The sequence below is a fragment of the Scatophagus argus genome, chromosome 11 (genome assembly GCF_020382885.2).
Source record: "Scatophagus argus isolate fScaArg1 chromosome 11, fScaArg1.pri, whole genome shotgun sequence".
NCBI classification, from domain to species: Eukaryota; Metazoa; Chordata; class Actinopteri; family Scatophagidae; genus Scatophagus; species Scatophagus argus.
Genome location: NC_058503.1, coordinates 9120306 through 9137202, shown reverse-complemented (window position 1 = coordinate 9137202; position 16897 = coordinate 9120306). Strand labels below are relative to the sequence as shown.

The following is a 16897-nucleotide window of genomic DNA, read 5'->3' as shown; positions in this document are numbered from 1 at the left end:
AGAAAAGAAATGTTTAGAAATATTCCCCTTCTTCAGTTATCTATTGCCTTGTCATGCATGTCTCCTGCAATCACATTGACACACTGAAGATCACATCCTCAATGACAGACATATTTAATCAAAATCTTGTAAATCCAGACACAGATGTATAATGTACTAACAGAGTAGAGTCACTGTCCGGTACATAAACACACACAGTATTCCAGAGAGTGTCAGAATACATTATTATTAGGGAACTGAGACATAAATATTGAATAGGAAAAGAGTTTTCCAGTTCTTACAGTAGAAAGACCTTTTGTACAAAATAATAAAACAAATTTCTGATTTGAAAATATCAATAATAATAATAATACAACATACAGACAGACAAGACACAGAAATCAATATGATTGTAATGCGCTGTAAGACCCATTCCATTTAGTATTGTCTTTTAATAAATCTTGCTTCAGAGCAGCACCATGACTGACATCTTGATCTTTGATGGCAAACACACGTGGACACACTCACACCTTCGGGATATGGGACTAAATGAGTTCAGGTAGGAGTGCTCGACATATGGATAGAGAGAGAAGATGTGAGCAGGTCCTGTCTCCTGTGACTGAGAAGGAAAAGGATCATAGATTTGCTCAGAGTCCAGGGTTTTATGACTGACAGGTCTGGTCTGCCTCCTGCTGAAGCACCATCTCATCCTTGCGGAGGGGGAACGTGTCAATGGTGGTGAATAATTCAGCCGCAGTGATTGGAAAAGGGTAGCGTTGCTTGTCCATGCCCTGCTTGTCTACCAGTACCATTTGGAAAGACCTTTGAGGAATCTGGAGCAGCAATCTGGGAAGGGCACAACAGCTCAGTATGCAGGTGAAATGAACCAAAGACACGTGTTGTGAAAGAGAGTGTGTGTGTGTGTGTGTGTGTGCGTGTGTCTGGGTGAGTACCTGATCTGCAAGGCCAGGCCTGGCGGAAGCAGCGTGTGTCGAATTCGTCCAATTTGTGCTGGGTAAGTCCCAACCAGCTCAATTACAGTCACATGCCTCAGATCCAGTCCACATTGTGCAGGCTGTCCACACAAACAAAACAAATACAGAAACAGGAACAATCTATAATTTGTTGTTTCTTTTTCCTTCACAGGCAAAAGAAAACTGAACAGTTTATACTGCGGTCAAGTTTGCATTTGTATATGTACTGTACTTGTAGTTTTGCACACACATGCACATGATAATCAGGGATCATAGTCTAGTCTATAGAAGGCATTGTCCTGTCATTTGACGTGTTGTAGCTGGTAGGTCATTGGTCATTGTGGCATTAATATACTAAAGATCAGCTTCATACCAATGTTTAATCCTACCTCTGTTTTTACTTTCCTTCTAAAGACAAATGCAGTATATATTCATACCAAATCATAATATCTTTGTATCTTTTTAAATTAGCTGAGCTCTTCCCAGAAGTACCCTCTAGGGTACAGGCTATGGTTTGTGCTTTCTGACTGCAGAGCAGCGATACACAGTAATAATAGACTTTATTGTATCCAAAGAGGCAATTTGTTTCCACGGAGTACGTTCTGGATAAAAAAGCCCTATTTTCAAGTTACTCTTTTGATTATAACAAAAACACAGTCTTGTCTTTCAGCTGATAACCCAGTCACATTCTAAGGTTCGACGTTTAAAGACAGTTCTGATTTAATGGCTTTTGACAAGGTGGGGACACATGTAGCCCCAGAATAGCCTTATCAAAACCAGTGTCAGTATCGCTTATTCATCACCTCAATGTTTTCTGTTCATCTGGACAACACTCGCCTCGCCCCGTTTTTTATTTGTCTCACTACTTTGTCCCACTTAAGCAGCAAAGCGAGAAAGAAAGCCAGACACACTGCAGTCCTGAAGACCAAGTAGAGTAGTGACTTCTTTTACTCCTGTTCTTCCCTTCGCCTTACATTCTCTAATGTTTTCCTTGTGAGTCACGTCTCACCTGTAAGTTAGTCATCTGGAAGCGGTAATTGTGATTGGCAGCCGTAGGGGCCGAGATAATGAGGAGTCGTCGTTTCTCATAGAACTGGTCCAGCAGTGCTGCAGCCGTACGCACTCCCACATTAATGTTCATTGCTGTGATGACATTGAATGTACAGTTAGGTGATAGGACAGATATAATATATATATATATACAAGATATGACACACAGTACAAGAGTGCAAGATTTCATACAACATTATATTCCAGCAAGATGCTGCATAATATGATTCTTCTTGGCTGCTGAGCAGACGAAATTAAATCCATAATATACCTCATATACCTCATAATACAGTGTCTGTGTCGCTCATGTTACATTTTTTGTTTTACATTTTTAATAAATTTGAAAAAAATTCATTCAAAGTTGTTTCCCCTTGTCATTAAGAGGTATTTTGTGTAGAATTCTGAGGGAGAAATTTTATTTAATCTTTTTTTTTTTTTTAAATTTTGGAATGAGATTGTAACATAAAATAATGTGGAAAAAGCGAAAGCAGTGTGAATACTTTCTGGATGCACTCTATGTGAGGGCACAGAACTGTGTTTCTGACACAGCGGTTTGCAGCGAGGGAGACCTGCAGGGAACGGTCCTGGCTCCGTTCCTTTTCACCCTCTACTGAGGTGACTAGGATCACAGAGACAGCACTAGGCTGGTTTAAATCATATTTATCAGACAGATTTCATTTCGTTCAAGCTAATGATGTTTCCTCTTTACGTACAAGGGTTAATCACGGTGTTCCGCTGACTAACTTTAATCTTTATCATAGCTACGCTGCTATAGGCCTACGCTGCTGGGGGACACAAACATGATCCACTGAGCAGCTACTTCCCTCTTCATCCTCCTCTTTTTCCTCAGACACTGCCTCATCTGTTTAGCTTTGGTAGTGCCTGTTCGGTGACCATTACGTCATATATGCGACTGCTAGGTGTATAGGCTTTCCATTTATGCCTTTATTTTCTTTATTTTCACAACAGATCACATGTAATCCTTAGCCAACTTCATATGGGATCAAAAAGAATTTTATTTTCCATATGGTAGTGTGTAGTGTAATTACCACAATCCATCCCCTCATTCACATTTTCCATCGGCACTGATTTCTTTGGTGCCCACACGAAAAAGCTTTGCAATGATTTTCTATGGGGATTGTTTTCTGTGGTGCCCGCGTATAACTTTACCACATTCTGTGTCGTTACCACATAATGCAGTGTCAACAAACCGTGAGTATGTCACAGATTTCTGTGAGATCAGTTTGATTGAAAACGGTCCTGGCCTCCTCTACTGAGGAGACTAGGATCACAGGGACAGCACTAGGCTGGTTTAAATCATATTTAAATCATATTTATCAGATTTAATTTTGTTCACGTTTTATTGCATATTTATTGCATATATGATTCTCTCTCTCTCTTTCTCTCTGTTTCATCCTCTCTATCTTGTCTGTCTCTTCTTCTCTTCAGGCTCTGGGTTTCTGTAAAGCACCCACCGTTGGGTTGCGGTCTGTAGTATCATCCTGCAATCTGAGTCTTTGACTGCTTTTCTCCTCATCCTTGTCTTCTTCCCTTGACACTCTCTCTCTCATCTTCATCACTGTCCTCACCTCACCGAGGTAGAGGAGGTATCTGTCGCAGTGAGTGGTAGTGTTACAGTCTGGATTTGTCTCTCTTTCTTGTTGTCAATCCAGGAAGTGAGTCCTCCTCTCCCTCTTCAGAGACTGTTTAGTCCTCATCACTGTCCTCACTGTCCCAGCTGCTGTTTGAACTGCTGTCTGCAAATTCATCCCACCACCTGAATTTCTTACTGCTACTCTCCTCATCCTCATCACTTCCCCTCTTTCTTTTTCCCTCATGAGGTGGGTACTTCTTTTTTTCCTCTAACCCTCCCTCATTCTTAACCTCATCGCTGGCCTTACGAGAGCAGAAGCTGTCCGAGTTGCGGTCTGCTGTTTCATCTTGTGACCCGAGTCTTTGACTGCTTCCCTCATCATCCTCCTCCTCTTGTTCAGACACTGCCTCATCTTCATCACTGTCCTCACTGTCCCAGCTGCTGTTTGAGTCGCTATCTGCAAATTCATCCCACCATCTGAATCGTCGGCTGCTTCTCTCCTCATCCTCATCATCTTCTTCACGAGGTCGTCGCCTGGATCCACTGGGCTGCGGTTGTTCTTGTTGAATTTGCTGGTTGATTCCCACGGGCTCTGGAGCTGCATCTGGAGCAGCATCCGGAGCAAGGTGAGCCTCGTTGGCAGCCATGTTGTTCCACAGTGGAAAGAGTGGTCCAGGGACTCCAAATGGTGGTATGAAGTTCCAGACTTCTCCCCAATCTCCTTGTGCACCTCCGTCTCTGTCTCCTTGCCCATTGAAAAACATATTAAGCACCATCAGTGCTTGTCTTTCCATGGGCCCATCTCCAAAACCTACTTGTCCTTCTCCTTGTCCGTTCATCTTCACAGTGCAAGGAGCAGTTGCAAACTTGCAATAATTTGAACAAAAACAAAGCGGTCTTTCTGAAATGTGTCTTTTCTGTGGTAAATGTGCTGTCACTCGCGTGAGTTTGAGCTGGTTATACTCCAAAGAGTGAAATGAACTCTCTTTGTCAGTGTTATTTATAGGCTATAGGGTTCAAATGCTTCAAAGACGAGAATTCCGTTGGCTTCGATGCACCGTGATGACTTTCAACTAGAATTTTGAATCTGTCGCCATAGCGATGCTTGTGTACCTCTGCTAATACTGGGTGATTCTTCTGTGCGGTTTATTGATAAAATAAATAAATATCACAATTACTTTGTGATATAATTACCTTTTGGGAAAATTCTTTTTCCCCCTGTTAGCAGTTTTACATAAACACACAGAAACATATACACATGCAGTTATGTGGAGAGACAGAGGCACTGCCCCAGAGGTGAACCGGTACCTCTCCAGTTGAAATGGTTAGTCAAAGGTAATGGATAAACGATTGAAAAATACCCTCTGCAAAATGCTAACTTGATCAAACTGATCTATAATAAAAGTGCTCACTTTTTCATTCAGCTCCAGTTAGGCAGATTAAAACAAACAAACAAAAAAGTTTTAAGCTTACAAGCGTGGATTATTTTCTCTAGGAAGAGGAAAAATGTCTTGGCTCTTATAAAATACAGAATTCATCACAAAACCACTCTTAATTTCAGTCTTGAATGCAGTTACTGAATCTGCCCAAAGGCGTGAACACCTGATAGCCCCCCAGCAGTGTTAAATAAGCAAACTTGAGTAGGCATGAGGATTTCGTGGGCTGTGCCCTGTGCCGAAAAAGGTAAATTTATATAATCTGACCTGCTGCTTGTTGTAATTTCATGCAAATTTTAATCAATGGAGTGCAGTTACTGTTACAGTGCAGTAACAGTAGATGTTGGAGTCAAAGTATTAATTAACCAAGTAAATTAAACTATATCTGTGTGATACAGCTGGTGCCATCTTCTAAATTCCTTTATTAAATCATCGACCTTTATCACAGACCTACACATAATAATATAATAACTATTAATTAATAACTACATAATTACTTTTTTTTATAAAAAAACAAAGAAGGACAGTTCTGAATTTTGTGAAATTACGATGGTAAATAGTTCTAAAGGAGGATGGCATTACTTTCTGATCCCGTTTGAGTTGTGTCATGCATAACAAATATGATGTTTATCAATCTAAATAAAGATATTCTGTGTCTGTAATATCTATGTAAAGAAACGTTCATTTAGGTGAAATCGTTCAATGATATATGTCTATTGTCGCAGAAAATATATTGAAAACTGTGATGAGCAATTAAAAATATAAACATTAAATTAAAAAAAAAAAACTACTGCAGTATTTGAGTAAGTGAGTTTTATCTGCATGCAGTACATACGTGCACAGGTTGTGTCGGTGCCAGACCAGGTAAGTCCATATTGACACACTCTGGCAGCACTGCCCTGCAGCTCGTAGCCGCCGGTGCATTTGAACTCGCAAGAGGCTCCGTAGTTGTCACTGTCACTGTCACACTTCATATAACCGTTGTCAGGGGGAAACAATGGGCTGCAGCGGCGCACTGCACAGTAAGAGGAACACATGTACAACAAAATGTCAGGAAGCATCCACAGGCAGAAAGGGGGCATTAAAGGAAAGAAAAAACAGGATGTTTGGCATTTTCTGTGAGTAAATACCTTCAATTTCAAAGAAACTGAGGCAAATTTGTTTAATTTAAATTGCTACTATCAATGCTAACAACATGGCTGTGTTGGTAGCGTTCTCAGTTGGTTGTTTTATTTCATCCACTATTTGCCATGAAATTTGGTTCATATGTTCATGTTCTCCACTGGATGAACTATCAATCCTATCAGCTTAATCTGTATATTGTGTTTGGTTGATGTTATCATATCTACATGAGAACATTCAAAACAGTGGAAACAGCAAACTGCAAATATCTGCTAAGCATGAGCATGTTAGCGCTGCCACTGAGCAAGGTAGCATGCTGATGTTAGCATTTAGCTCAAAATACTGCTGTCCTTAAGTTCAACCAAACCAAACTGCTAGTGTGACTGTAGGAGCTTACTTCTAATGAAATATATAACTTCCAAATAAATAAAAGAAAGACTTAATATAATTACAAGCCTAACGATTGAACACAGTCTCCATTTATCCCATTATTATTTCCAGGAGATTTCTAAAAAGTCTTACTAAAAAAAAATCCTACTCCACACAGATAATTAAAAAGCTACCATCTCTTACTCCGCCTTTAGAAGCTTACCTCGCACTCTGACAGTGAAGCGGCAGGATCCTTTGTTCCCTGCACGGTCAAACACAGTGTAGGACATCTTATGGAGCCCCTCTGGGAAGTCTGATTTTGAAGGTTTTCCTTTCAGGATAACACTGCAAATGACAGGCTCTGCTTTAATCTTTGACCATGATCTGCATGTTCAGAGTGGGATAACCAACAGGATTAAAACAGTTCACTGAAGCAAAATGAGACAATGGAGGTGAGACTGACTCTGTAAGGATGCCATCTGCAGTGTCTACACCCTCTGGTGTGTCCCAGGTCACTCTTGCCGTCAGTTTTCCTGGCTCTGCCCACTTATCCTTCACATTAGGACACTTGATTTTTGGAGGATCAACATCTACGGAGAGAAAGAGTCACATCACATTGTACACATTTCAATGTATAAAAATTACGTGGCTGTCACAAACTGCCTCCACATTACAATCCCAACAAAAGATTTGGTTTCAAGTGTCTTAATAATTTTTTAATATGACATAAAATAGTAAGGTGAATCATCATTCTGAGGCTGTCCTTACAGGAGACTCAATGTCATCTCACAAACAGCACTGTTAGGATGTGAAATCTACATGAGTCTGTATACACACAAACCCTGTGATTGACCACTGTTACCAAGGCTGCAATTCTTTTCAGTCATTTATATGAGCAGGCCTTATAACAACATGAAAAACAGTCAAGTCATTTTCAGGCTCAGACCAAGGCTGCAAGGACGTGAAAAACATTTATAATTTTCTAGTGATTAGAGACAAGCCACATTATGTGTTTGCATGTGTCAGTCTGCAGGCTCCTCAGCAATATGTGGGAGATGAAACTATGCACAAAACTGAAGCACACACACAGTCTTACCAACGCAGGTGGGGATTCCAGCACTCCACACCTTGTTGTGCTGGCATGTTGCCGTCTTCTGGCCCTTTAGATTGAATCCAGGGGAACAGAAAAACTCACAGCGAGAGTTGAAGTAGGAGCCATCTGAACACTTGTAGCCACCATTAGCAGGCATGTCCAGCTTGGGACAGCGGATCTCTGTCAGAAAAAGAGCTCAGTGTTGATGGAGGGCTTGCTTTGAGTTAATGATTGAACTTCTCTATATAAGTTCTTCTGTCTGGGTATCTGTTGCATCTGTTTAATAATACAGTATACAGTTCCATATTTTATCAAAACACAACCACTACCCACTGGTCTTTTCTACAACCCAGATTTCAAAACAGTTGAGACTCTGTGTAAAGTGTGAATTAAAAACAGAATTTTATATTCTTTCTGGATATATATATTATATTCTTTTTTATATTCTTTCTATTATAATGTGTTTACCAGCAACAGTTTGTCCAGTGTTCCTGAGCCCATGTCAGTATACATTTCGACGATACTGTAGTCAGTTAATATTTCACAAAGTATTTCACTCCATTCTTGCTTGTGAACTGCTGAGCCTTTTGAGGCCGTCACTTTCATACCACCCACAGTACAGGATAAGAAAGATAACCCCCTCCTACTCCATGTTAACAGAGGGGACTTTGACCAATCTAAAAACTCAAAGAACATGTCAAATACTTTTTCTCAAAGATGGCTTGCCCTTATCACACTTTTTATGTTCAAGTGTTCACAGTGTGAGCAAGAAGAGATGTGTCATCTCTCTATATGTGTGTTAATGTTACAAAGCATCGTTTTTAGAGCACAACCACACCTTACTGCAACAGCAGTGGTGACAGTAATTTTTCATTAGTATTCTTTAGTGATTTAAATACTGTGTTCAAAGGGGTTTCACACCCTGCCAGAGAACAGAGCTCAGGGGGAAGAAACTGATCCATGTAATTGTTAACACATTTTTTTTATAAACTCATGAACATTAGCTCAGAGGTAGTTTTAATTAACTAAATGTTTAAAATCTGAATGAATAATATGCATAACAAAAAAGAAAAAAACAACAACAAAAAAACCTAAAACAATTTCCTTCACAGTGAGATGTGGTTCAAAGCTGTGGAAAAAAGCAAGTGGATTTGGGCCAAGAATGAACTTGCTCAGAAATGTAAGAACTACTGTAAGGAATCCATGAGTCAAACCTAGTACGCAGGTGTTTTAATACACGTGTGTGGAGGGGACACAATATGTGTATGTTCATGCAGGTGTCAGTTCTTACCTCGGCAGGCATAATTAGAGGACCAGTGTTTGCTGGCCATGCACACCACCTCTGAGCTCTGGGCCTCGTATCCCTGTTTGCAGCGGATTTTGCAGCGGGTCCCCATCACGTTCCTATAGTGCTCCCCTCTGGGTGTGCGACAACTCACGTCACCATGTTTCACCTTAATGGGCGCACACCACGGTGTCCCTACAAATATAACAAAGACAGCCACACTGACCTTTTCTTCATTGCATCAAGGCAGTTATGTTTTTAATATTACAGCCTTGGAGCGGGACAGGCTGCTGTTAATGTCAGTGTTCAATAATAAGCACTTACCTGAAGACCATAAAAGCTAAGACAGGCTTTCTTCTTAAGTGTGAAAATTTGAAAATCCACCCATCATCCGAGTTCAGTAAGATACAGTGGATTTCTCATTACCTTATCTGCAGCTTCCCATAATTCAGCAGTGTCACATGAGGAAAAGAAGATAGTCTCACTTGAGGGAAAGACAGATAATGATGTGTAGAGAGAGCACTTAAGTCTCTGAATACTGTGTGTGTGTGTGTCAGCTTTCTGTTGTACTATGTCTTCCCAAAACTTACTTTACTAAACTGTCCAAAGGTAATAAAATCCGCTTACTAGGATCTTTACTCTCACAAATTATGTGAGAGTAAAGAGTATTTTAAGTATTTTTATGTGTCGTTATGTCCTAGGTTAAATGAGTTGACTTTCTGGGCATATCATAAATATATTTAATTAGAGGTGCTGGTAGGTGGATTTTGATTACTTCATTTGAAAAGAACCAGGCTGTTTCCTGTTTTCAGCCTGTATGCTAAGTGGACTGGTATGCATGTGGTATTGATCTTCTCATCTAACTCTCATCAAGAAATTGAATAAGCACAACAAGTCAGACTATTGCTTTAAGAATCATTAGTGAACTACATTTGCTCTCAGCTTTTTTATTTCAAATGGTGGATACTTCTTACCCATCTCTACAAGCTTGTGTAAAAGTTTAAGGGGCCACAAGGTTTTTATTCCAATACAGGGAAATCAAAATCTGCATTTTATTTCCTGTTGGCTCAGGACAAACACAAGCCCTGTGGAGCAACACACACGTACACATATGAGCACACACTTGGAGAGGAGACTACACACCAGTTTAGGCTAATTTCCAGCTGGAATAAAAATGAGTATTCATTACACAGCAAACCTCCCTTGCTCCCTCTCTCCCTCTCTCTGTATGTGTGTGTGTTGGCAAAATATTCATAACCACTAGAGAGAAAATAACTACATTTGAGCTTTTACGCAAGGGGGGAGTTTGGTTTGGCCTGGACTATAATGTTCCGTGTCTAACTGACCCCGAATTTAAAGCTGGAAGCAACTTTGACGTAACTGAGACAGTTCACAAAAACGGCTAAACTAACTGCCATTGAATGAAGGCTCTTTAAAGACACAGTGAAATATTTGGAAAAAACAAATACATTTTTCTAATTCCGTCCATATAATATTGTTCAGTTATTTTTTGATATGGTCCAAATATATGTGAAAAAACATGACTTTTCTCTCTTCTCTGCCTGTTAAAAATTATATATTTCTGATGACAGATCTTGAAGAAGCATTAATGAATCCAACTGAATATGATTTGACGCAGCTACTTATGCAATATAGCAGAGTAAGTGAGCCCCATCAAAGAGCAGAGGTGTGTTTAAAATAAGTTATATGTCTAAAAATGTTACATTAACATCCTATACTTTTCTCTTCCAATAAAACATTTAAATATTTCTGAAAAAACTTTGAATTAATCAAAAGCGATATAAGACAACCACCTACACCCGACCATTAGCTAGCTGGTCACGCTAGCTAGCCAAACTGAAGCAGCTAACAGAGCTGTATCACAGGTTACAGGTGTGTGTCTGAAAATTGTTTATGGTTGTGCTGTAATTTGTGTATTACTCCTGTTTCTGATTAACCAACATTGCTGAGGGAAATGCGGGGGGCGAGGTAACAGTGAACAGCTGTGTACAGTTCTCTAGTAGCTACTGTATATTCGCTATGTCATGATCACTTCTGAGCAATCCACTCAAACATTATATTTCCAAATCCCTCTAGCGACCAAACCACACCCACAGTCTGTATCACTCTTATATCACATTTGGTAATGATGCTCTAAATGCCATGTCATTGTGACTTTAAGACTAGAGGAACTTGGTAAAATGAAAAAGAGCTGTTGTCTGTGTCAGATTTACTTTAATCTCAACATAAGCAGTCCCTAAACTAAAGCATACTGTGTGAATGTTTATACGTATTGACAGTGTCAAACTCGGCACATAGTCACCTTTATATCTGCGAGAGTACCAGTCCTCGTCATCTCCGTAGGAGTAATGTCCTGACCCTGGGGAGCAAAGAAAAGAATACAAAGCAACTAATACGAGAAAAAGAGCTGCATCCAAAATGTTAGGCAATGTTTGAAAGCTTTGTCCTGGGCTGACCTGTGTGGCAATTTACTGCAAAACAGCACCAAGGACAAGCTTTAAAGCATTGCTTAACTTTTCATTTAAACCAGACTATGGAGGGATATGGATCTTTTGGACAGACCACATGCACAAGGAATAAATCTCAAAAGATCTTCCTTTTCTGATTTGAAAAATGAATCTTTTTCTGCTCAACCCAGTGCTGTTTTTTTGTGGCCCACTTTTGCATTTGGTAGAAATGAAAGCAGTGAAACTATTTTGAAACCTTTTTTGTTTCAAAAAATTTCCCATCGATCCTACTTACCATTTTAAGTCAACTTTAACAGTGAACAGATCACCCAGACTGAGCGAAAGATATTTCAGCCATACAATAGCAGCAACTGAATGCTGCTGAGCTGGTGGAGGAGACAGCTGAGTGATGGTGAAAGACAAATGTGAGGGGAATTGTGATGAGCAAGGAGGATCAGGCCTATTTTAGGAAAGAGGATGAATGGGTGCATGGAAGCGAGTCTGGATGCAGTAAAAACAGAGAGGAAAGAGGAAATGGGTGAGGAGTGGGTTAAAGGATGGGGAGGAGTGTTCAATCTTGGCTGCTGGATGTTATGAACCTCAGTGTGAATGTGTCCTCTGTTCTGAGTTCGTCCCTCCTCCAGCTTCATATATCAGCTGCATGTTAGTCACTGAACCTAATACTGTGAGCACATCTCACATACCGTCCCCCCCATTCCTAATCATGGCTTCTCTGTCAGTTTAATAAAAGCTGTCTGGACCAAAATGCTGCAAGCCATCTAATACATGCGCGCCCACACACACACACACGCACACACACACAAGAAACTCTGAGGTTTAGCAGTCAGATCACACAGTATGGTTTGCACAGGACAAACCCACATACCAAGTGAGTCAGATTTAGCTGTCTAATGCGAAAACTGTAGTGTCTGCTCTAAATGGAGGGAAGGAGGGAGGCAAGGAAAGGTATGGAAAACTAATTACAGGTGTGTGTATGTGTGTGTCTCCTTCAGAATGAATGTTAGTCACATGTTCATGAAAACGTATCAGAAACAAATTGCGGCTCCTCCAGGCAAAGAGTAGCTACTTGTTTGATTGACTGGGCATAACACCACAGCGTACTTGTCCTCTAATCTTTAAAGTTACTTTTAAAATGTTTGTTTTCTGTAAGAGCCATTTAATGCACTTGCAATCTTATTAATCCTCTCACTTTTACTGATAACAACCTCACTGTTTACTGTTCACTATCCCTATCCATCTCCTTCTGCTTTACATTAAGAGCATTGAACTAACGAAGCACTGGATGGCTGTCAATGTGAAACAGCTCCAGGAAGTGCAATTTATTTATCACTGCAGTTAACCCAAACTGATTAAATACAAAAAAAGTGTCTATCAGGGGATCATTTCTAATTTTTCAAGGGACTAAAGGAGCAAGAAGTAGCAGATACAGGATTGATGAAGAAATGAAGTGTAGCAGGCGACATTAAGCGGCACATCCCTAACTCCTGGGCAAGGTAACAACTTCCTCTTTACTGCGTCCTGCCACTGAGTGGGAATGCATGCATCCCGTCTGCACTTGTTTATCAAAACAACATGAGTTTGTTTGGCTGCACTGTACACAGATACAACAGTTACCCTATTTCTCACAAAACAACTACCAATGGAGTGTTTGCTCAAATGTTAAACCACATTTGCTGCAAAAGTTCATATCTCCAGGTGTCACCCAATCAACTCGGACAGAAAAAGCGTTCTAAGTGTTATAAATTTTAACTGGAAGAAATGAGTATCACTGCAGCAGTTTGTTTCTCTTTTAAGGCTACTGTTTTGTTTGTGAGTTTCATTTTTAATGCTTGTACTGCCTCTTCATGTACATTTTTATTGGAAGACAAACAATAATACCCACATAACTGTCACACATATATACATACTCCATATGTATATAGTTTTTAACGAGCCAAGTAAAACAAACAGTGCTGTAATAACCATTTATCTCACCAGACTGTATAACCCGAGGGACTCATATCCACATAAACACTAGTAAACACAAACACAACACAAGTAAAATTTATTCTGACAACAGATACAGAAACACAGCAACCCACACTACAGGTAGGAACAACGCCAGATGCTTCACGTAGTTAGAGGACGATGAAAAGACTTTTTATCCAGTATATGGCCCATATTGTCCACTAGGAAGTGCTGAGCTGTAAGATAAGCCTCAAAGTCCAATTGTCACTGAGTTAGCGCTTCTGCTGCAGATACACCACAACCCGGATGTCTGAGAACCTTCAGACAGTTCCGACAAGTGGCTGCCGACTGATTTTATAAACGCATTTATTATTTTGCTGTCTGTAAAAACGCTCAGTTATTGTAACTAGTGAGCAAGGGATATGTGAACAGTAACTCAACGGCATGCAAGGCAGAACCAAAGACAGAATGTTTAATTATTAATTGTCTTGAATTGTTTATTTTTGCATTCCTACTTTTTGGTTCGGACTTCTTCCCTCACAAAAACAACCAGGAGGTGACAGGACATACGAGGACAGCAGCGTGTCATCCTTGTAAACCTCTCTGTATTGAGCAGAAAATGTGCTTGATTAGACAAAACTGAGACATTTCTGAAAAGCCCAACCAGACCTTTTGTGGCAGCAGCATGAGAGAAAGAGACAATAACATGCATGTTTTGTGCATTTTGGTTGTCGTACATGAAGGTCAATGAGAAATAAAAATCTTTTATTTGGTACATGTTCTAGGTGACAAGTTATGTAGAAATAGATGACTACATCCACTTACATCCACCTTTCCTCACACATCCTCAGTGCTTTTATCCACCTATCTTATCGGTTGCTACAGATACCTTTGCTGCCCATAGGTGACTCGAGTTAGATATGAAGCTCTGAATCTGCAGGCATTGCCGCTCTGCATTTAGGTTTAATTAGCTGGGCCTGATTTCGCCCTGTAATATATGATCTGAGACTCCTCTGTATTCATATCTAACTAATATGTCAACATAATGAGGTGAGATCAGCAGCCAGCATTATGCTACTCTTCATCGCCCCTACTTCAAATGTATTCAGAGCGAAAAGGATGTCACAATGTTAACAGTGCAGGAAGCATCGCAGCTTGTCTCCCTCACAAACCTGTGGGAGTGAATAAGCTTTTAAATTCCTGAGGCTGACATTCCAATTAGCTTTTCTCTGTAATATAAACTGTCATTATATGAAGGCTCGCTCGCTGTTGAAGTGTAGCTACAGGCTAACAGAGAGGAAGAAAGCAGAAAATAAAATGGGTCATTCCTTTATCCCTCAATTCAACATGTCGTTATTAGAGTTGCATAATTTCTTTTGGAGCACTAATGATTTCCATTCCATTTAAACAGTATACCAACATGTCTGCTGCTGGTTTCTTTATCACATCAGGAGCTAATGACCCCGAGGAACAAACTGCTGCTGCTTTTTTGTTTGTTTGTTTGTTTGTTTTTTTAATCTCCATTGACATTTAACAATAAGGTACAAATACTAACTATTCGCAGTGATGTACCCACAGCTTACCACAATATGTATTATTTTATATGTTATTATGATATGTTCACTTATTTTCTGGCTAGTGTGTCTGTTAAAAATACATATTTAAATCACAATGGCTGTTTATCAATAATAAGATTTATTTGCAAAAGTGCTTTGCATACTTCTTCCTTTAGCTGTCTCTGGTTTGTGTCGTTCATCAACTACTGCTCAGCAGCCCCTTGGATAGGACAAAGAACTACATTACCTGAGAGACATAAAAAAAAATAATTAGCAGCAGCGTTAATTGGAAATGATTCATTTCTCATTAATTAACTGCTGATTTGTTCCTTCAGCTTTCCTTTTTCTATCTCTTCGGGAAGAGATTATTTTTCTGTGTTGCTCCTTTTTATAGCAGAGGCACTGAACACGTATTAGAGTGACTGTTCTCAAGTGATATTGCCTGCTGGCATTTCTCCAAATTACTCCCTGTGTGTGTGCAAGATGCCCCAGACTCCCATCAGCACGAGAATCATCACGGAAAATATGACCAGGCTTTTACAGATACTTCCTGTAAGCTGGTTTCATTGCTCAGCTGTACTTACACGCCAGCTTAAAGATTTTATTCATTAAAAAAGCCTAAAAGGTGCAAAAGAAGCTTCTTTAATGAATTCCACATCTCAAGCAGGTCATTCTGGTGCACTGTAACCCAGAGGTCATTCATGCGCTCTCAGTTGATAAATGAGTGAATTGAAAACCACAACAAACATAAACACACCCCTGTAAAATAAACTCCTAATAAACACACACAAACACACACACACCAGAGTCTTCGCTGCCAGCTCGACAGGCAGTTTTTAGTCTGTCACTGTAAATCTGCTCTGCAGCTTGCATTCATGTTTCAGCCTGTATGATCACACAGCAGCAGTGGTGAGCCACTCTCAAACCATCTCCAGGCACACACACACACACACACACTCCATCCAGACTTGAGCTTTGAAGTCCTTTCAGCTCCTAACTGCAGGCTACACACAATGCCCTGCGTATCTCCATCTGATTTCAACTGATTTATCAAAAATAACTTATCAATCTATTCGTTTTCCGGCAATGCACTCATCAGTTAATCGACCAATGGTTGAAGCTCTACTTCAGGCTCTCTCTCTGTGTGTGTGCGTGTGTGTGTGTGTGCGTGTGTGTGTGTGTGTGTGTGTGTGTGCGTGCGTGCGTGTGCGAGACAGATAGAGAGAAAGTCCCTCTGTGCTTACTCAACACCAGGACAGAAACTCATCAGCACTCCAGACTGACCGACACTCAAAAGATGCAAAAGTCCTCAGCAGTAACTAAGTCGCTGCGACAGAATCTTTAAAAGACAAAGTAATGAAACTTACACTGCAGTTGCAGAGCTTTTCATGAGTGCCTCAGACTGAGATCTGTGCACAGAAACGTCCCCCAGAAGCACACTGCACTCCCACCGCTTTCCACCCCCTCCACGTAAACAAAAACGCGGTTCACCATAAGCCAGCGATGAGGGTATGAAGCCTCAAATGCATCGTGCACCGCAAAGACGAATCCAAAAACTTCTCCAAGTTTAAAGCCTTTTACCAAACTTACTCACAAATCGGTGATATCCGATAATTTTTCACCAGTCCAAACATAATCTGTTCGATTATGTTATCCCTCTGGCCCCAGCAGGGTTAATGCTGTCTAAGAAATGAATGGGGGTCTTTGTCCTTACCTTCATAACCGGAGCAGAAGCAGAGCTGGACAAACAGGAGCACCAGCGGCCACATGTCCATATTGAGACGCGGAACGGACGCTCCTCAACATGTGAAGGGGAGCTTAGGAAAACTTCAAGCGCATTCCTACTTTCCAAAAGGCCCGCCTCTTGCTCCAGAAACAGGGGAGGATTCTCCTAATACAGTCAGCCTGGACCGCCGGCGTGAGGCGAGCCAGACCCAGGAGGCCGTGCCAACCCATGTGGGCCAACTGTGACATGTACACGATTATCACCACAAACAACCGAA

At 40.5% G+C, this 16897-nt stretch overlaps 1 protein-coding gene across 1 annotated transcript; it reads right to left on the bottom strand.

Annotated features, from left to right (window-relative positions):
- Positions 1 to 90: 90 nt before the first annotated feature.
- Positions 91 to 16848, bottom strand: srpx (sushi-repeat containing protein X-linked). Its single transcript, XM_046404681.1, has 10 exons — positions 16609 to 16848; positions 11226 to 11282; positions 8909 to 9097; positions 7621 to 7797; positions 6988 to 7114; positions 6748 to 6869; positions 5869 to 6048; positions 1963 to 2096; positions 933 to 1054; positions 91 to 825 (listed from the first exon to the last, which is right to left on the bottom strand). The coding sequence occupies exons 1-10, from the start codon at positions 16667 to 16669 to the stop codon at positions 642 to 644; spliced, it is 1353 nt and encodes a 450-aa protein (XP_046260637.1). The 5' UTR covers positions 16670 to 16848; the 3' UTR covers positions 91 to 641.
- Positions 16849 to 16897: the final 49 nt, after the last annotated feature.